Source organism: Nomascus leucogenys, chromosome 8 (genome assembly GCF_006542625.1).
Source record: "Nomascus leucogenys isolate Asia chromosome 8, Asia_NLE_v1, whole genome shotgun sequence".
Taxonomy (NCBI): domain Eukaryota; kingdom Metazoa; phylum Chordata; class Mammalia; order Primates; family Hylobatidae; genus Nomascus; species Nomascus leucogenys.
Window position 1 is genome coordinate 87,785,255 of NC_044388.1, and position 22,131 is coordinate 87,807,385.

Sequence of the window (22,131 nt, forward strand, 5' to 3'; positions counted from 1 at the left end):
CTAGTTTCTGTTTCTAAAAATGCCAGTCTGCCATAACAGATGGATTAGGGTGTATGGACTAAATAAAAGAGTAAAAGGGCACTAACAAAAACAGTATATGTCCTGCAAATAAAGATCTTGTACCTTAGCAAGAGAATTAAAAGTATTTAAACAAAGTATATGTAGTTTCCATACTTGTCCTATGCTCTTTTTAGGGCTCATATCTGATATGGACAATTCTTAGTTCATGATAGAACTCTGTATAGCACAAACTTACTCAAGAAATGTAAATAATTCTTAGCCAGAAGATAAAGATATATTTAGGGCCCTCTGTCTTATGCTTTGACACTTTCCTGAGACCATTAATAGAAGCCTAAGCAGCCAGTGATGAATTATAGAGCCTTGACTCCAGCTGGTCCCAGTAATCCAAATAGCACTCTCCTCTGGCAGATCAGCTAATTATAACAAGAACTCAAACCTAATACACACAGTTCCCACAGTTTCCAGTCCTGGAATAATTCATTAGAGACTTTTAGACTTTACTGTCGTTTTCCTGAAAATATGTTATTTTAGGACACATTAAGTTCTAGGTTTACAGTAGACTAATTGTACTGGTTATGTTCCCAATTTTGTAACTGGCGTAAGAAGCAGAGGAATGGAGTGGCTTTATTTCAGGATAGCAGACTAATCAATCTTAGAAAACATTAAGTTACATGTATGCTGCATGGTTTAAGACAGCAGTGAAAGCTATCTCAGACTCTGTCAAAGGGCAAGGATGCTGGGCTATTAAGCTATGCAGTTTTGGCTCAAACTAGAATATAATGACCTAGCCCTGCAATATCAATTCTACAATTTCAGACTATTCTGTGCAACAACGATGGGGTATTGAACAAGTTTATGAATCAAGCCTTGGTTCTGTATGTCTGGTCCACCCAATACTGAGACCACACTGACAAGAGGTGAACAAGGTCAGTGGATGTCCTCTGTTAGAGATAGGACATGATCCCTTGCACTCTCAGTGGGAATAAACTGATAGCCAAATCTATTGATCAACGATTGTCCACACTGCTCTGTGATCTTTGGCTATTTCTGGCCACAGACCTATGACAAATCTTTTAGTAGACCTCTTAATAACCTTATGAGGTAGATACTATTATTAGCCCAGTATTGTAGATTAAAAAAACCTGAGGCACAGAACAATTAAGGTTGCAGTTAGAAAGTGATAGAGCCAGGCAATGTGGCTCTAGTTCAGAGCTTCTAACCACTTATTATGGGCTGAATTGTGTCCCCACAAAATTCTTATTTGAAGTCCTAATTCTCAGTACCTCAGAATGTGACTGTATTTGGAGACAAGGTCTTTAAAGAGGTAATTAAGTGAAACAGAGCCATTAATACAACATGACTGGTGTCCTTATAAGAATAGGAGATTGGGGTATAGACAATGATAGAGGAAAGAATGTATGAAGGCAAAGGGACATCTATAAGCCAAGGAGGGAGGTCTTAGAAAGAAACCAACCCGGCTGACACTTTGTTCTTTCACTTCTCACTTCCAGAACTGTGAAGGAATAAATTTCTATTGTTTAAGTCATCTAATCTGTGGTATTTGTTAGGGCAGCCCCAGCAAACAAATACACCACTACATTACCTTTCATGGCAGTGACTGCCAGTAGAGACAGTGCCATTAGCAAGTGTCCAGTGGCAATGTCCTAAGCATACTATTCCAATGCCAGGATCTTAAAATTTTTTTAAGTTATTTATTTTTAAGTTATTTATTTTTAATGATAATATATTCACATTAAAAATACTGAAATGTATAAAAGCCATACTGTGAAAAATCTCCTACCCACATTGCTAGGTTACCTATTTCTTTTCTGGATACAACCAATATTACTTGTTTCTTGTGTGCCCTTCTAAAGATACTCTTTGCATATAAAACCAAATATATACATATATTTATATATTCCTTTTAGTTACTTATTACAGACACTGAACTAGCTCTTAAATTTTTTTCATAGAAGTATCTTGGAAATTGCTTTCATATGGAGAGATTTAAATAAAGACTGCTTGTTCTGAATTGCAACTTGGGTTCTAGATATAATCTTTACTTACATTTTACAAACCGGAGATAATGGAAATGTCTGAAGTTCTGTACATAATGAATTCACTGAAGAATGTTGGCATGTTAGGAATAGAGGAGTTAGTGGCATTTCTAACTCTCCTGGAATACATGAAAATTAAAGTTATGTAAACATTGAATAATATTAAGTAGGCTAGGTGTGGTGGCTCACACCTGTAATTCTAACAGTTTGGGAGGCTGAGGTGAAAGGATCACTTGAGTCCAGGAGTCTAAGACCTAGGCAACATGGCAAGATCAGTCTCTACAAAAAGTACAAAATTAGCCAAAAGTGATGGCACATGCTTATAGTCCTAGCTACCTGGGAAGCTGAGCTGGAACGATTGCTTAAGCCCAGGAATTTGAGATTGCAATGAGCTGTGATTGTGTCACTGTACTCTAACCTGGGCAACAGAGCAAGCCTTTGTCTCTAAAAAAATAAATAAATAAAAATTAAGTATAATTTAGAACATTTTGTAAGCAACTATTATGTTTGGTCATTCTGTTAAAACAAAAATATTTCAATAAAAAGAAATTTGAGTTGAGATATAAAATGTCTTAAATGTCTATCTATATAAGGAATTACATATATATAACATTGTGTCTCAATTACAACCGTGGTGATTTTTTTTTTTTTTTTTTTTTGAGATGGAGTCTCGCTCTGTCGCCCAGGCTGGAGTGCAGTGGCGCGATCTCGGCTCACTGCAAGCTCCGCCTCCCGGGTTCATGCCATTCTCCTGCCTCAGCCTCCCAAGTAGCTGGGACTACAGGCAGCCACCACCATGCCCGGCTAATTTTTTGTATTTTTTAGTAGAGACGGGGTTTCACCATGTTAGCTAGGATGGTATCGATCTCCTGACCTCGTGATTCGCCCACCTCGGCCTCCCAAAGTGCTGGGATTACAGGCGTGAGCCACCCAACCGTGGTGATTTTTAAAAAATACATTGATAGCTAAACTTTATTGAGTTTAGTGTGTTTAACATAAATTCCAAGAGCTTTATATGTATTAAGGCTTTTGATTCTGACAGCTTGTGTTGTCAGTACTTAGGCAATAGAATTATTTTTATTTCCAAAGAAAGAAAAAAATTATTATTTTTATTTCCATACTAATTATTAGTGATGTTAAACAAACTGTATTATAAAGAGTAATTATTCACCTGAATGACTCTGGACTCTAGATGGCCTAGCACAGAATTATATATTTATAGGGCAGGCTTGAAAAAGTGATTCTCATGTATTGCTAACTACTAAGTGTGGTTTTATTACTTTCATAAATAAAGCAGTAAACTTTCAAATAGATAATTCAGAAGATCCAATTATAAATGTAATTAAGTATCAGGGCCATCAATATAGTTAAGCAACACAATTTGGCATTGTACTGGAACAAAAGATGATTCTAAGATTCAAAATTTGGTAGAATAATAATATTAACAATAATGATGACATAGAGAATGATAACATTGCTTTGGGAGATTAAAAATTCAAATTTTAAAAAAAAGTGACAGTGGTCAGCAAGATTGCTAATATTGAGATAAAATATGAAATTTTATTTACTGAGCTATAATATTTTAAGGTTTCTATTTTTAATATTAATGCTATTTCCTCCATTCCTCTTCTACAATCTTTGTAACTGCCATCTATATGTTATTCAGTTTTTTTTTTTGTTTGCGTTGAGACAGAGTCTAGCTGTTGCCCAGGCTGGAGTGCAGTGGTGTAATCTCGGCTCACTACAACCTCCACCTCGCCAGTTCAAGCCATTCTTGTGCCTCAGCCTCCTGAGTATCTGGGATTACAGCCATGTATCACCATGCCTGCCTGGCTAATTTTTGTAATTTTAGTAGAGATGGTGTTTTGTCGCATTGGCCAGGCTGGTCTTGAACTCTTGACCTTAAGTGATCCACCCACCTCAGCCTCCCAAGATGGTTCACTCCCTGTACAGGCGTGAACCACCGCACTAGGCCTATTATTCAGTTTTGATGCCAGTAGAATTCTGAATTAATAATAGTAATAAATATAAAGGGGCAAATAAAAAATGACAGGATTATAACAATCCAATTTTAAACATGGAAACTGACTCACAGTACACTGTATATGTGAATGTACTGTACTTTTACATCATAAATAGGTAATCCCCAATAAGCTCAATGATTTATCAAAATTTCTACCTGGTTTACTGCACTCTTCTGGTTCACTCTGGCTTTGAATGGTCAAAATCTCTGTGGAGCTGAATTTTATATCCCCGATATCCTCAATTCCATGCTTGTTAGTAAGATCTGAAAAGGAAGAAACTCCGCTATTAGCAAATGTACCATTAAATTAATTTTCTGTAACCTTGTTCAGTGGCATTTTCCTTTTAAAGTATCTTTATTGTTTTATTGCATGTCAATTTTTCCTTTTAGAGAGAAATAGAGATTTATACTTCTGAAGAAAATGCTAACTTAGGTAAATAACTATTCCCCCATGCACACTCCTTGTTACCCTTCAACTGTCAATCAGAATTACCCAAGGAAAACAAAAATGGCAAAATCTACATAATCACTGGAAGGTAAGATAGGGTGGGCAATCCATAAGCCACAAACTTCAAAGAATGAGGTCGCTTTGAAGGGTTTCATCTCTATCAATATATGATGACTTTCTATGCCTTGCTTAGCTGGAACTCTACTTGTCTATATTAATACTGCCACGTTGGCTTTCTTTTTTCTTTCTTTTATCTCCCTTCTTCCCTCCCTCCCTCTCTTCCTTTTTTCCTCACTTCCTCCTTCCTTTCCAGCTGCCTGACACATTTTACCTATCCCTTTTTTTGCCTTCCTTCCTTCTTTCCTTCCTTCCCTCCCTCCCCTCCCCCTCCCCCCACTCCCCTCCTTCCTTCCTTCCTTCCTCCCTCCCTTCCTCTCTCCCTCCCTCCTTCGTTTCCAGCTGTCTGACACATTTTGCCTATCCCTTTTTTATCTTTTGGCTTTCTTTCTTCCCTCCCTTCCCTCCTTCCTTCTCCACCCTAGATGTCTGACACATTTTGCCTATCCTTTTATTTTCCCTCCCTCCCTCCCTCCTCCTTTCCTGCCTTCCTGCCTTCCTTCCTGCCTTCCTGCCTTCCTTCCCCAGCTGTCTGACACATTTTGCCTATCCCTTTATTTTTTACCTTTTGGCTTTTTTTTCTTTCTTTTCTTAAGGCTCAACTCTTGAAAACAACATACGCAGTGGTTCTTTATTGTAAGACATAGATTTTGTATTTTGTTTTTTGAAATTATGATGCATCTTATAACCTGTATGTGCATTTAGAATGTTTCTTTCTTCCCTAAAAATTCTTAAGTTGATAATACATCTTGCAGTTGGTAGGATCTTTGAATCAGACATATGGTCATTATATTTGCTTTTTAAATTTAATCTAAGAATCGTTCTCTCTTTTAATAGAGAAGTTTAACCAATTTATATTTACTCAAAGGTGATACTTTTATAATCTTATTTTATGCTTCCAATGCCTTTTGCTTGCTTTGCTCTCCTTTATTTCCATAGAATTAATTCTATTGCTCAGAGTTTTTTTTTTTTTCTCTGTTAGTTCAGAAGTTATACATGTTATCAACTTTTAAGTTCAGGGGTACATGTATAGGTTGTGCTGGTTTGTTACATAGGTAAGCATGTGCCATGATGGTTTGCGGCACAGATCATCTCATCACCTAGGTACTAAGTCCAGCATCCATTAGCTATTCTTACTGATGCTCTTCCTCCCCCTATATCACCCCCCCGATAGGCCCTAGTGTGTGTTGTTCCCTCCACCATGTGTCCATGTGTTCTCATTGTTCAGCTCCCACTTACAAGTGAGAACATGCGGTGTTTGGCTTTCTGTTCCTGCATTAGTTTGCTGAGGACGATGACTTCCAACTCCATCCATGTACCTGCAAAGGACAGAATCTCATTCCTTTTTATGGCTGTATAGTATTCCATGGTGTATATGTAGCACATTTTCTTTGTCCAATCTATCATTAATGGGCATTTAGGTTGGTTCCATGTCTTTGCTATTGTGAATAGTGCTGCAATGAACATACACGTGCATCTATCTTTATAATACGATAATTTATATTCCTTTGGGTATATATATACCCAGTAATGGGATTGCTGGGTCAAATGGTATTTCTGCTTCTAGATCTTTGAGGAATTGCCACACTGTCTTCCACAATGGTTGAACTAATTTTCACTCCCATCAACAGTGTAAAAGCATTCCTTTTTCTCTACAACCTCATCAACATCTATTGTTTTTTTACTTTTTAATAATAGCCATTCTGACTGGCATGAGATGTTATCTCATTGTGGCTTTGATTTGCATTTCTCTAATGATCAGGGATGTTGAGGTTTTTTTTTTTTTTTCATGTTTGTTGGCTGCATGTATTTCTTCTTCTTCTTCTTCTTCTTCTTCTTCTTCTTCTTCTTCTTCTTCTTCTTCTTGGCTGCATGTATTTCTTCTTCTTCTTCTTCTTCTTCTTCTTCTTCTTCTTCTTCTTCTTCTTCTTCTTCTTCTTCTTCTTCTTCTTCTTCTTCTTCTTCTTCTTTCTTCTTCTTCTTTCTTCTTCTTCTTCTTCCTTCTTCTTCTTCCTTCTTCTTCTTCTTTCTTCTTTTCTTTTCTTTTTTTTGAGACAGAGTCTTGCTCTGTCACCCAGGCTGGATGGAGTGCAATGGTGTGATCTCAGCTCACTGCAACCTCTACCTCCCAAGTTCAAGTGATTCTCCTACCTCAGCCTCCCCAGTAGCTGGGAGTACAAGCACTTGCCACCATGCCTGACTAATTTTTGTATTTTTAGTAGAGACGGGGTTTCACCATGTTGGCCAGGCTGGTCTCAAACTCCTGACCTCAAGTGATCCACCCACCTTGGCCTCCCAAAGTGCTGGGATTACAGGTGTGAGCCTCTGCACCTGGCCGTATGTCTTTTGAGAAGTGTCTGTTCATGTCCTTTGCCCACTTTTGGGGGTTGTTTGCTTTTTTCTTGTACATTTGTTTAAGTTCTTTGTAGACTTGGGATATTAGACCTTTGTCAAATGGATTGCAAAAATTTTCTCCCATTTTGTAGGTTGTCTCTTCACTCTGATGATAGTTTCTTTTGCTGTGCAGAAGCTCTTTAGTTTAATTAGATCCCATTTGTCAATTTTTGCTTTTATTGCAATTGCTTTTGGCGTTTTCGGCATGCAATCTTTGCCCATGCCTATGTCCTGAATGGTATTGCCTAGATTTTTTTCTAGGATTTTTATAGTTTTGGGTTTTACATTTAAGTCTTTAATCCATCTTGAGTTAATTCTTGTATATGGTGTAAGAAAGGGGTCCAGTTTCAATTTTCTGCATATAGCTCTGCCAGCTCCCTCAGCACCATTTATTAAATAGGGAGTCCTTACCCCATTGTTTTTGTCAGGTGAGTTGAAGATCCGATGGTTGTAGCTGTGTGGTCTTATCTGAGTTCTCTATTCTGTTCCATTGGTCTATGTGTCTGTTCTTGTACCAGTAACATGCTGTTTTGGTTACTGGAGCCTTGTAGCATAGTTTGAAGTTGGGTAGCATGATGCCTCCAGCTTTGTTCTTTTTGCTTAGGATTGTCTTGGCTATTTGGGCTGTTTTTTGGTTCCATACAAACTGCTTGCCTGTTGTTGGTGTATAGGAATGCTAGCAATTTTTGCACATTGATTTTGTATCCTGAGACTTTGCTGAAGTTGTTTATCAGCTTAAGAAGCTTTTGGGCTGAGAACATCTTATTTTAAATCAATGCACTATCATTAATTTTATAATATATGTATTTCAATCTTTATTTTTTCTATCAATTAAAAAAGGCTATGTCTCAGTTATCCTATTTATAAAATAAGAAATTTAGCATATTTTTTCACCAAAACTTTCTCCCTTTCAAACAGATTAATCTAATTAAAGCTGAAATCTTGGGGATCTTAGAGATCTCTAAGATCTTAGCTTTTGTTAGATTAGCCTATGTTTCAAATGAGGTTATAATTATTTCTTTCAAAATTATCTGGCTTTTGTTTTAAGAAAGCAGGAAACACATATATTAGTTCTCCCCTCTAAATCCTATAGAATGACAGTAGCCATCTATAAAATACATAAAGTGAGGAGAAGGGGAAGGAATATTCATCTGCAGTTCAGAGATATTAATAGAATCCTAGGAGATAAAAAGAATATTTAAAAACTAGTATATAAAACAGAATGGAGTTTTACTTCTAGCAATAGCTCCTATTGGACCAATCTTCCTGTAGATAGCATTTATAACTCTCAACAAAATATGTAAAATGACTATCTGAAGGTACTACAGTCTAAAGCATGCAGAAATGGGAAGGGAATTGATACTGAGTGAATTTCCCATTTTTACAGCTTTTCACTTGAAGGGATGACATATTTCATACTAGCTGGGTCAACTAGAACTTGGATAAAAATCTGTGGTCTTATTATCTTGGAGAATGAGAGGACAGTTCTACGTGAATTAGAGTTCAGGGTTACCACAGCAGCTGGAAGATAAAGGAAGAAATCCAGGAAAGGAGACAGCAACAGAGGAGGAGCCCCAAACTCTATGTATAAACTCTGCTTAATAAATCCCTGGATGATCCCTGAACTACACATGTATGGGGCAGATTGAAAGCATATCAGCTAAGGCTATATAAAGATTTCAGCTCTTTCCCACCATAGTAGAGACAAAGTTTATAGTTTGAGTTCAGCCAAGTTAACAGCCTGTTAAAACAAACAGAGAAAGTCAACTCTCTTCAAAGGAACATAGCAAACTACCGTTTCTGTAATGTATCAGGTGCAATGTCAGGATACAATCCAAATACAGTTAGTAAAATGAAAAAACAGGAACACGTGACTCATTCTCTACAAAAAAATATGTTACTGGACACTAACCATGAGATGACTCAGATTTTGAAATTAGCATCCAAAGATTTCAAAGCAGTAATAACATAGTAATCACTATGCTAAAGGATGTAAAGAAAAATATGGTTGTAATGAATGAGCAAATAGAAATTCTCGGCAGTGAAAGAGAAACTATAAAAAAGAACAAATGGAAATTTTAAAACAATATCTGAAATAAAAAATTCACTAGATGAGCTTAACAGAAAATTAGAGGTGACATAAGAGTCAGTGAAATTGAAGACAGAGCAACAGAAATTACACAATCTGAAAAACAATAAGAAAAAAATCAAATAAAAATGAACAGAGGCCAGGTGTAGTGGCTCATGCCTGTAATCCTAGCACTTTGGGAGGCCAAGGTGGGAGGATCACTTGAGCCCAGGAGTTCAAGATGAGCCCGAGCAACATAGTGAGACCCTGTCTCAATAATAAAAAAAGAAAGAAAGAAAACATGAACAGAGCTTCAGTGACTGTGGGAAAATTTATCTACCTAGTTTTTTTTAACTATATATCTTTGTATTTTTGTCATAAAATATAATTCTGTGGTAATCAAGAACTACTCACAAAGCAATATGCTTGCTCAGTTGCCTTCAATGATGAATTCCACTAAACATTTTTAAAAAATCAACATCAATTATTTAGCCACTCCTAAAAATAAAGTTAATGATGCTTAAGTCATTCTATGAGGCCCATATTATTCTGATACCAAAACCAAAGACATCACAAGAAAATAAAACTACAGACCAATATTTTTTATGAATATTGACACAAAATTAATAATCTAGTAAAAAAGTGGGATTTATTGCAGTAATGCAAGGTTGATGGGAAATCCCAAACTCAATGTAATATACCATATCAAAAGGATAAAAAAATTTAAAACCATGATTATTCAATAAAAAATAAGAATTCTAAAAAAATTAAAAATCCTCAACAAAATACTAGTAAATTGTATTTGACAGCATATTACAAGGATTAAATACCATGATCAAGTGAGATTTTTTTCCCCTGAGATGCAAGGATAGTTCAACATATGCAAATCAATAAATGTGATACACTACATTAATAGAACGAGGGACAAGAACCATATGATCATCTCAATAGATGCAAAAAAGGCATCTGACAAGACTCAATACCCTTTCATGATAAAAACTCTCAAAAAATTAGGTATTGACAAATCTGCCTAATATTACCATTTCTATGTGGAATCTAAAAAGCCAAACTTAGAGAATGGAAGAGTGGTTACCAGGGGCTAGGGTGTAGGGGAAATGAGGAGAAGTTGGTTAAAGGGTATAAACTTTCTATTATAAGATGAACAGGTTCTAGAGACCTAACATACAGTATGGTGACTATAGTTAATAATAATGCATTGTACACTTTAAATTTACTAAGAAAGTAGATCTTAAGTATTCTCATTACATACAAAAAAGTAACTATGAGATGATAAGTTAATTAGCTTTTTTATGGTAAATATTTCCCAATGTATATGTATATCAAAATATGTTATACACCTGAAGTATGTACAATTTTGTCACAAAAACACTTCCTTAAAAAATTCAAGTAATCCCAAAGAAGGCAGAAAAGGAGGAACTGAGAAACAAAAACAAATGACACAAGCTTACAGCTCAGTAATAAAAAGAAAAATAACCCAACTAAAATGGGCAAAGGATCTGAGTAGACATTTCTCCAAAGAAGATATACAAATGGCCAACAGTATGTGAAAAGATGTTTGACATCCTTATCCATCTGGAAAATGCAAATCAAAACCACAATGAGATATCACTTCACACCTAGTAGGATGGCTATAAAAAAGTTATATAATAACAAGTTTTGGAGAGGATGTAGGTAATTGGAACCCTCACACATTGTTGGTGGGAATGAAATAGTGTAGTTACTTTGGAAAACAGTCTGGCAATTCCTCAAAAAGTTAAACATAGAGTTACCATTTGATCTAGCAATTCCACTCCTAGGTATATATCCAAGAGAAATGAAAACATATGTGTGGACAAAAACTTGTACACGAATGTTCATAGCAGGATTGCTTTTAAGTTAAAAGGACAGCCCAAATATCTATCAACAGATGTACAGATACACAAAATGTGCTATAGCCATAAAATGGAATATTGTTTAGCCATAAAAATGAATGAAGTACTGATACATTGGATAATGCCAATAAACTTGAAAATATTATGCTAAGTGAAATAAGTCACAGATCACATATTATATGATTCCATTTTTATTGAATGTTCAGAGTAGGCAAATCTATGTAGTTTTACTTACACTTTGAGCATGGGAAATAGGAAGGATGTTATGGCTTGAGATATCCCTGTAGCAGGCAACTTTATTGCTGTACTAAGCAGTTTTATTGTTATTGTTGTCACAACCCAAAGGTACCTGGGACACTGCCTACCCCCTGACCTTTCAATAATGTGTATAACTTTCCTTATTAGAAGTCCTCTGTGGCAGTGACTCTGTTTTACTTAGTACAGCAGCCGAGTCAAGTGAAGGCTGGGAGTTTAACAGTATAATCACTCAGTAAAGTCATTTGTTGTCCTTTACATTTGCATTTATGGAACTGAGATTTGTGTCCTGCCAATAAGCCTATGGCCCACCCTGCATTTTGAGATCTACTATATTTGCAAGTTCTGGTATGGATTTGATCTACTTTCCCAAGTTGGCTTTTCATTCCCTTGCTTTGATTTGTGGCAGAACAGTAATTCCCTGATTTAGTTTTCACTGTAAGAATTCCTTCAAGTCTGTGGTCTGTTCATGGCAAGCATCCCTGTTCTCAATGGATATCACAGATCCCCCTTCCTTTCCTCCATGATATTATATATCTTTGGACATTTTAAATGAAATTTATGAGAGGGCAGTTAAATATTTGGGCTTATACTGTCATTAAAAATAACTCAATAATATTTACTAAGACTAAATGGGATGAAACCATCTAAGTTATGACTCTCCTAGTCATTGACGCCACGAATCCATACTCTGAGCTCTTTATTGTGAGCCTCTCCATAGTTAACTAATGTCAGTATAGAAGTTGATAATGTTTTTATTGTTTATAAGAAAACAACTCTTTAAAAATTTGTATAGTCATAGGTGTTTTAGTTTTATTTGTATAATTATCTTGAAATGGTTAAATTTCAGAGAAGTTTCAAACCTGAAAGTCATATAAAGAGAATGACGGCTGGGTGTGGTGGCTCATGCCTACAATCTCAGCACTTTGGGAGGCCGAGGCGGGCAGATCACCTGAAGTCAGGAGTTCAAGACCAGCCTGATCAACATGGAGAAACCCCATCTCTACTAAAAATAAAAAATTAGCCAGGTGTGGTGGTGCATGCCTGTAATCCCAGCTACTCGGGAGGCTGAGGTGGGAGAATCACTTGAACCTGGGAGGCGGAGGTTGTGGTGAGCCGAGATCTTGCCATTGCACTCCAGCCTGGGCAACAAGAGCAAAATTTTGTCTCGACAACAACAACAAGAAAATGACAATGAGAAAATAATCTCATCAAAAATAATACTGAGATTTCAACATGTAACCTGCAGAACATTTTTACAAAATCTGGAGGTTCAGAAAAATTTTAATAAACAAGAACCTATGTAACAAACATTCTTAAGTGGTTTTTACAAGTAATACATTTTACAATTAATTCTCACCTTTTTCAAAAAGCTTTTCATTTTCATCTGCATAGTTTATTATTTCTGGCACTAGGTTTAATAACTCCTTCAGTTCTGAGAGTGATGGAATATCAATTTCTGGTTTGAGGCTTGGAGGTATTAAGAATTCATACTCAATAAGAAAACTTGACGGCTGAAAAAACATAGTTTAAAAAAGTTTTTAGAGAGGCTTTCCAAATAAATATTTTTGAAACCATAAGTGGACAAAATTTGCTTAAATGATGTACCAAATTTTAAACTAAATCCACATTCAAAATTGTTAAAGCTGTATATACTTTAAAAAAACAGAAATGTAGCAGCTAAAAATACATTCTATTATAAGCAATGTTCTCTCTGAGTATTGTATTTTATGATCACTCATTACATTAGTGGTGTACAATATCCCTAGATGCAGAAATAGCTTCTTTTTGGCTAATAGCAAATTGTAAACATTTTAAATTAAAAACAGTCACTGCAGTAGATGACAGATAATAAATGGTGAGAAGTGAAATGAGATCATGGAATGGAATAGATCTTTACTGTGATCCATGGAGTATGTTTCTCTTTCATTCCAACAGAATTTGACTCCTCAACAAGACAGACTAAGTCCACAACTCTCAGGGTTAACCTGGGAGGCAAGAGGTACTGGAGGAATGGGGCCTATTGGTGAATTAACATTTTTACCATCATGTTAAAATTTTTATTGTAAGGAAACCCCTTAAGTGCTTTAAGTCCATTAAAATCCCCAAATATAAAACATTTTAAGTTGTCCTAAAAAAATGTTTTTTGTTTTTTGTTTTTGAGATGGAGGCTCGCTCTGTCGCCCAGGCTGGAGTGCAGTGGTGTGATCTCGGCTCACTGCAAGCTACGTCTCCCGGGTTCACGCCATTCTCCTGCCTCAGCCTCCCGAGTAGCTGGGACTACAGGCGCCCACCATTATGCCTGGCTAATTTTTTGTATTTTTAGTAGAGACGGAGTTTCACCATGTTAGCCAGGATGGTCTCGATCTCCTGACCTCATGATCTGCCCACCTCGGCCTCCCAAAGTGCTGGGATCACAGGCGTGAGCCACGCGCCCAGCCAAAAAATGTTTTTTTAAAGTAGCTTTGTGAACGCATCTAATCAATATGGGCCTAGATTTCTGAGCTTGTCCAACTGCAAAAAGTTACTGCACTCTCAACAGCTAGAATTCTTTACATACTGATATTACAACCATTTTGTGTGCTATTGAAACTAAATGCATCTTTGAGAAGTTTGGCCTTTAATATGCAAAAGATGCTATCATCCTGGTTAAACACTGGCAGAAATTCAGTCTTGGACCATCTGTATTCTTACTCTTACAATATTCTCATTAGCTCAAGTACTATTTTTTGTGTATAACTCACAAATCAATATTTCTAGTTCAGGTGTCCATTTTTAAACTAGACATGACTACTTAATTTCCTATACCAGGTATATTGATTACAATTATTGGAAGAGATTTTAAAGTTCCCTATGACTGGCCTGCACACCAGACCAATTTATCAGAATATATCTGTGTAGAACTCAGGCTTCAAAATTTTTTTTAACTATTCAGGTAATTCCAACATACAGCCAAGGCTGAGAACCACTATTTAGAAGCAAATTTGACTTTTTAATTGATACATGTTCATTCCATTATAAAATCTTTTTAATCTGACAATTGTAGACAATGTATATTACAAAAATTTTACAAAAATGTGCCTCACTACTTTTACTAAAATATTATTGAAAGCCAGTATTACAACCTCATTTAAACATATTGTATCTTCTAGTTTCTCTTGACAAAAGTTCACTTTATCCATACAAAAATCTTCTTTCGCAAAAGCTTCCAAAGTTTCTTGAAGAGAGAAACATTCCCTTAAAAAAAAAATACATTAATTAGTGTTTACTAAAAGCAAGTCACACACTAAATGTAGCCAACCAAAACACATAATCATTAAAATTAAAGTTGAGGTAAAACGATGATAAAAGTTATTGGCCAGGTGCAGTGGCTCACGCCTGTAATCCCAGCACTTTGGGAGGCCAAGGCGGGTGGATCACCTGAGGTCAGGAGTTCAAGACCAGCCTGGCGAACATGGTGAAACCACGTCTCTACTAAAAATACAAAAATTAGCTGGGCACAGTGGTGCATGCCTGTAGTCTCAGCAAGGCTGAGGCAGGAGAATCGCATGTGCCCGGGAGGCGGAGGTTGCAGTGAGCCGAGATTGCGCCATTGTACTCCAGCCTGGGCCACAGAGCAAGACTCCATCTTAAAACAAAACAAAACAAAACATTGTTGATAACATTTAAGCTTGTGATCATACAAAAACATTTTCACCTCTTAAAAATATTTACAACATTGGTCAATTAAGTAAGTACCTGGAAAAATTAGCTTCTGTGAAGATCTGTCCTTTGAAATCCAAAAGAGGATCCTTTACCAAAAACAGTTTTAGTCTACTCAAGAGAGTAGGCAAAGTTGGTAGGTGTTTTCTATTACTTACAAAAAGTATTCCTTTATCATCAATAAATAAATCTGAAAAGAAATAAGAAATATAAAGGAATAAGAAAAAAACAAAGTTATCCAAAGGGAGCTAGATAGTTAATGTAATCAGTCATTAGATACAGTTGGGTTTTTCAATCACATTTTAAACTCTTTAGCTCTTCATTGTACTGTGCATATACAGCATGTAGCATAGTTCTGGAACAAAGGCAAAAGTACAATAAATTTTAGTATTATCTAGGACACCGAGGAATAGCCAAATATCCCAAAAGAGCTGTAACGGCTAATACTTTATCAATAAAGATTAATCAGTGGAGGAAAATATCTTATGGACTTACACTTCAAAATAGCCAGGAGTAGCCTACGCAAAATTTTAAAGAAATAGAAGTATTTGACTTCTGCTGACCTTGGTCTTCTCTGCATCATTTTACCTCCTAATATCTCCAATTCATCCCCCAGAGTCTCTGACATGTAGGGAATGGAGATGGTCTACAGTGCCTACAAATGAGACTGATTCTATTATTCTTAAGTTATTCACATGGTTGCTATAAAATTATTTACAGTGAAAGTTTTAAGCAAAGAATCTACTTGAGGAGTATGATATAGCTTATGTATTAAGAAACACTACTGCTAACAGTTAATTTCTGGAATAAATTTCTCCTCTCGGTCTCCACCCTGCCTTGTCTGGGTTTCTTTAGAATCTTGTCTGTCTAACAGCTTTAACAGTTTCTAAGTCACAGGAAGGAACATAAACTTGCCCCCAATTCTTCAATAAGTTTTTGAGTAGAAAGAGAAAAAGAAAAATGTAAGCTCAGATGAAGAACTACTCAAAAAGCCAAGCTCCCAAACAGAAAGCCATCCTGAAGGGAGAGAATGGTTTCTTGTTCTGGGTATTGACTTTTCGGTTAAGTGATGCTGAATCGCATGAGAAAAGAATAGTATGGAGTTTTCAGGTAGTAATGTCTCCCATGGTCAACTACATAATTGGTATGCAGGCAGCAAGGGAACATCCCTTTGCTTGGTGCTAACTTAATATGCCTTAAGAGAACTTGTGGTATGAACTAGCCTCCTAAGAGATATTTACCTGAACTTAAGTTCCCGACAATCTCATGGCCAAAAGCTTCCCATGACACACCAAAGGAAGTTAGTCAATCAATTCCATGTCTAAGGAGGGCTTATCTGAGACAGTTAAATATAGTTTACTGGTATAATCCATTCTGTAAGTATTAATGAAATTACATTAATAGTAAAAACCCAAACAGCATTAGTTTATATCCTATATCCACCTTCTGCTTCTAAACAGATCCTCCAGCCATCTTCCCTATCTACAGCCTCATTCTGGATATTTCTGGAACTAAATGGCTGATATCTGAAGTCAGTTATGTGGTCTTGTTTTCCATCCACCCTTTTCTGATGAAACCACTTGAGGGCAGCATCACACCACAACTAATATTCTTTGTAATTCTACCAAGATTGTTTATAGCAAGAGTGCCACTTCCTTACTTTCTTTGCGTTATACAGCATGCCCTGGAGTTCTTATTTTACTACAGCTAATATATGTACTATACAGATATAAGGAGACTGTTTTCTTCTATTGTAGAGGAATATTAAATTGTCACCAGGAAACAAAATTTTGGCTAGTTAACTATGAAAAGAAGCAGAAAAAGGTCTACTAATATGAAAGAAGAGAGGTTTATTCTTTACAAAGGACACTTTTATCTCCCTAGAAAACTCAAGATAATGAAATGAAAACAAGAGTTCACTAAGTTATCTGATAAAAATTATACAATTAATTTTTTTTAATATGTAAAAACTTGGTCATAAAAATTAATGGAAAAAGCATAAAAACAACAATTTGTGAACTATCAAGGACTAAACATAAAAATATTCAGAAAGCATATGCAGGAAATGATAGAACTTTATTGAAGATCATTTTTTTAAAAATTTGAAAAAAAGGCAAGATAAAAAATACTTTCCTAGCTAGAAAGACTAACTATGGCGAAATTTTAAAGGATCCCATTACCATTTCAAGAGGTCTTGTTTTAGAACTTGGAAAAGTGATTACAAAGTAAACCTGGAAGAATACAGTTATGAGAGTAGAAAAAAGTAATAAAATAGGAGATTATTAATATATATTATAATTATACATTAAATAGTTAAAATTATATTATATGACACAATAATAGGCAAAATAGATCATAATAGAAAATCCAGAAATGAATTCTAATGTGGTTAAGGATTTAATATATAATGTGAGTGGCATTTCTAATCAGTGGGAAAGAAAGGACTATTTCATAAATGATATTGGGACAATTATCAAAAACACTTGGAAAAAGATTTTTTATTCCTACTCTTATACATACATCAAAATCTAAAATAAAACTAGGCACCTTCAGCTGGGCCTGGTGGCTCATGCCTGTAATCCCAGCACTTTGGGAGGCTGAAGTGGGCAGATCACTGGAGGTCAGAAGTTTGAGACCAGCCTGGCCTACATGGCGAAACCCCCTCTCTACTAAAAATACAAAAATTAGCCGGGCTTGGTGGTGGGGGCCTGTAATCCCAGCTACTTGGGAGGCTGAGGCAGGAGAATTACTTGAACCTGGGAGGTGGAGGTTGCAGTGAGCCGAGATCACACCACTGCACTCCAGCCTGGGCCACAGAGCAAGAGTCCATCTCAAAACAAAAAAACAAACAAACAAACAAACCTCATGCACCTTCAAGAAAATACAAATAAGTATTTATCTAATTAAGAAAGAATTTTCTAAGTATAAAAGGAATGAAAGAAACCATAAAAGAAAACAATTGGCAGAATTGGTTAGGTTCAAGTTAAACATATTTGGAGTTAATACTTTTACATATAAAGATAAAATATATGTCAAAATATAAACAAAAGAGAAAATCATTTCACAAAACAAAAAGATGCAGATGGCCAATAAAGACCAGTAATTCTATTAATTTACTTTTTTATGCCCAGCTTGTCAACAACAGAGATCACCAGTAATTTTAAAGATGTAAGTAAAAACATAATTTTTTTGCCCATCACATTGGTTTAAATGTATTACCACAACATCAGCAGTAATATATTCAATGATGATAATGCTGGCATAAACAGGGCATTCTCATACCATACTAGTGGACATATAGCTAAAAAAGCACTTATACTAAATAGATCAATTTCTAGGAATTCATGCCAAGGAAATAATGGAAAATAAGAATACATATTTATATACATATTTGAAATTAAAAACATTAGTGGTCTCAAATTTGGAAATGTGTGATATGTACATAAGATTAAAAACTGCAGTCATTCAAAGCCATGCTTTTGTCTTGCACGGTGGCTCACACCTGTAATCCCAGCACTTTGGAAGGCTGAGGTGGGAGGATTGCTTGAGCCTAGAAGTTTGAGACCAGCCTGGACAATATAGGGAGATCTTGTCTCTACAAAAAAATGAAAAATTAGTCAGGCATGGTGGCACAGCTATGGTCTCAGCTACTTAGGAGGCTAAGACAGAAGGATCACTTGAGCCCGGGGGTTTCAAGGCTTCAGTGAGCTGTGATTGCACCACTATACTCCAGCCTGAGAAACAGTCTCAATTAAAAAAAAAAAGAAAGAAAAAGACACGCTTTTGCGGAAAACTCAAGCATAAAATAAAATATTCCCAAGATCATGTTAATATTTAAAAATAATATCATGCATATATAGTATGATCACAATAGTAAAACAATTTATCTTTGAATTATAGAATTATGAGTTTTTAGTAAAGGGACATCCTATATATTTAAGATGTAGATATCTTAACATATGTAGAAAAACATAAAATTCAATCCTCATTCATGATTAAAAGCTGTTATCAAACTAGGAACAGAAGGAATCTTCCTCAACCCACTAAAGGAAATGCTTCTAATATTTCACCATTGAAAATGACATACACATGAAATGTTAGAAGCATTTTCTTTACCATCAGAAATAAGATAGCAACCATCATCCTTCTACTGAACAAAGTTCTAGAGGTTTTAGTCAGCATAGTCAGACAAAAAAAAAAGATGAAATATTGCAAAGGAAGAGACAGCCATCATTCACAGACAATATGATTATATATATTAGAATTAGTTCTTGGAATTACTATGAGAGTTTAAGAGGTAGATAAATATGATAACACTATAAAAATCAACTGCCTTTTGTTATATACAAGCAATAAACAAACTTTAATTTAGAAATATAAATAGTAATGGCAGCTAAAATAGAGTACTTATGGATAAATCTTAGATACGTAACCGATTTCTGAAGAAAATAAAAATATATAAAAAATAAATGATATATAAAATCTTTATGAAGAAAAATTTTAAACTTTTTTGAAATACATTAAAGACCTCAATAAATGAACAACAGGAGATTCAGGAAGAGAGAACAAGAGAAAATTATCACCAAAGAAATAATTCTAGAAAATATCTTAAAACTGAAGTGCATAAGTATCTACATAGAAAGATACACCATGTATCCAGCCTAATATATAACAATAGACCCACAAGGCACACGCCATTGTGAAATTTCACAACACTGGAAGAAAAATATCATTAAAATTTTCAGGATGAAAAGATCTTATAAAAAATATTTAGGAATCAGAATGGCATTGGACTTCTCAACAGCAATACTGGAAGCTAGAATCGAATGGAACAATGCCTTTGAAATTCTGAGAAAAAAATATAATCTGGAATCTATAACTAGTCAAACTATCGATTAAATGTGAGGATAGAATTAAGACTTTTTGGATATGGAAGATTAAAAAAAATTTACTACCTACATTCCTACTCTCAAGAGGCTATGAGTGGAAGTACTCTACTAAAAGAAACGAAAAAACTGACTAAACTGGCAGCTACAAGGTTGAACAAACAGGAGGCCCAATACAAGAAAGAAGTGAACAGAATCCTCAGGGATGATGGTGATAATGACTTGTTCTAGAACGAAAATCCCCAAAGATAAAACTATTGGTACACTTGATGCTTCAGTGTATTAAGAGGAGATTTAGACAAACGGGAGAGTTTCAGGATCAAGTTCTATGTACTAAATACATAGAAAACAAAACAAAACAGAAAAAACAGAAAACAAGCATTAACTTCATCGAGTACAGTAATCTCCTCTTATCTGAGGTTTCAGTTACCCACAGTCAACTGCAGTCCAAAAATACTATATTGAATGGAAAATTCCAGAAATAAACAATTTATGCCTTAAATTGCACGGTGTTGTGAGTGGCATGATGAAACCTAGTGCTATCCTGCTCAGTCCCACCGAAATGTGAATGATCCTTTTGTCCACTGTTTCCACACTGATATGCCACCTATTCATTTGTCACTTAGTAGCTGTCTCAGTTATCAGAACGATTGTCCCTGTATTGCAGTTCTTGTGTTCAAATAGCCTTTGTTTTACTTAATTCTCCAATTTTATTGTTAGCTATTTATTGCTGTTAATCTCTTACTGTGCTTAATTTACAAATTAAAATCTATCAATGGTATGTATGTATAAGACAAAACATTGTATATACTGTATAGGGTTTGGTACTATCAGTGATTTCATGCATCCACTGGGTATTTTGCAATGTATCCCCTGTGGATAAGGGGGGACTATTGTACAATAAATAAATTATTGAATAACACAATACTATTTTCAGCTACAAATAGTATTTATGCACTCATAATTCTGTAAATACAGAATACTGATCTAACCAAAGTTATAACTACATTGGGAGTGTAGACCATAGGAAGTGTGGGGGGACGTGGTAGTGAGGGTATAAAAGAGTGAGGACAGCAACATCTTTATTTTCATGGTGAGAGGTCAATATATAAGGTCTAAAACTAAAAACATCAGGAAACAGCAGTATAAGCATGTCATACAGATAAACAAATGACAAAAGGAATATAGTTTCTTTTAAAACTGTTTCAAAGAGTTAAAAGTGGTTGCCTCTAGAGAGTGAAAAAATAAGGGGTGGTTGATGAAGTCAGGAAATTACTGCTTTTAAGAAAAGTGTTGGTCATACACGGTGGCTCACGCCTGTAATCCCAGCACTTTGGGAGGCCAAGATGGGCAGATCACCTAAGGTCAGGAGTTCGAGACCAGCCAGGCCAAAATGATGAACCTCTGTCTCTACTAAAAATGTAAAAATTAGCTGGACGTGGTGGCGCATGCCTATAATCCTAGCTACTTGGGAGGCTGAGGTGGGAGAATCACTTGAACCTGGGAGGCAGAGGTTGCTGTGAGCTGAGATCACGCCATTGCACTCCAGCTTGGGCAACAGAGCAAGACTCCATCTCAAAAAAAAAAAAAAGTGTTATACAACCATTTTAATTGACGGTGTAGAAAATATAAAATGACACAGAAAAGTGTTTATAAAATCTAAGTAAAAAACACACTAAAAAGCATACAAATATTACCTTTGGCTGAAGATAACAAAGAATTATACCAAAGATTAATTCAAAACTCTGGGTTTTGGCTGGGCACAGTGGCTCACACCTGTAATCCCAGTGCTTTGGGAGGCCAAGGTGAAAGGATCACTTGAGCCCAGGAGCTCCAGACCAGCCTGGCCAACATGAGGAAACCCTGTCTCTACTAAAAATACAAAAATTAGCTGGGTGTGGTGGCATGTGCCTGTAATTCCAGCTACTTGGGAGGCTGAGGCACAAGAATCACTTGAACCCAGGAGGCAGAGGTTGCAGTGAGCAGAGATCGCGCCATTGCACTCCAGCCTGGGCGACAGGGCAAGACTGACTCAAAAACAAAACAAAATAAAACAAAAACAAACCAAAACAAAACAAAAACAAACCAAGCTTGACAATATTTTCAGGGACACAAGTTCTTTCCATCTTTCTTTTTGTATTTTTATATTTTGAGGTAAAATATGCCTATTAAAATTTACCATCTTTACTTTTTTTTGAGACAGAGTCTCACTCTGTCACCCAGGCTAGAGTGCAGTGGCGCGATCTCGGCTCACTGCAACCTCCGCCT

At 35.8% G+C, this 22,131-nt stretch overlaps 2 protein-coding genes across 3 annotated transcripts in view; one reads left to right on the forward strand and one right to left on the reverse strand.

Moving 5' to 3' along the window:
- Positions 1 to 22,131, forward strand: part of GNG10 (G protein subunit gamma 10) — a 134,681-nt gene that overhangs the window by 82,309 nt on the left and 30,241 nt on the right. The gene's annotated exons all lie outside the window — the stretch shown is intronic.
- SHOC1 (shortage in chiasmata 1) overlaps positions 1 to 22,131 on the reverse strand; it is a 96,966-nt gene that overhangs the window by 57,103 nt on the left and 17,732 nt on the right. Inside the window, exons 1-6 of one of the 2 annotated variants that reach the window (XM_003264000.2) lie at positions 15,473 to 15,849; positions 15,014 to 15,167; positions 14,401 to 14,512; positions 12,636 to 12,789; positions 4,258 to 4,365; positions 2,089 to 2,197 (exon numbers count right to left, since the gene is read on the reverse strand). In XM_003264000.2, coding sequence (XP_003264048.2) covers positions 2,089 to 2,197; positions 4,258 to 4,365; positions 12,636 to 12,789; positions 14,401 to 14,512; positions 15,014 to 15,167; positions 15,473 to 15,605 — 770 coding nt within the window. In that variant the 5' untranslated portion in view covers positions 15,606 to 15,849. Of the gene's footprint in view, positions 1 to 2,088; positions 2,198 to 4,257; positions 4,366 to 12,635; positions 12,790 to 14,400; positions 14,513 to 15,013; positions 15,168 to 15,472; positions 15,850 to 22,131 lie in introns of those variants that run through there. The other variant, XM_003263999.2, reaches the window with a different exon arrangement.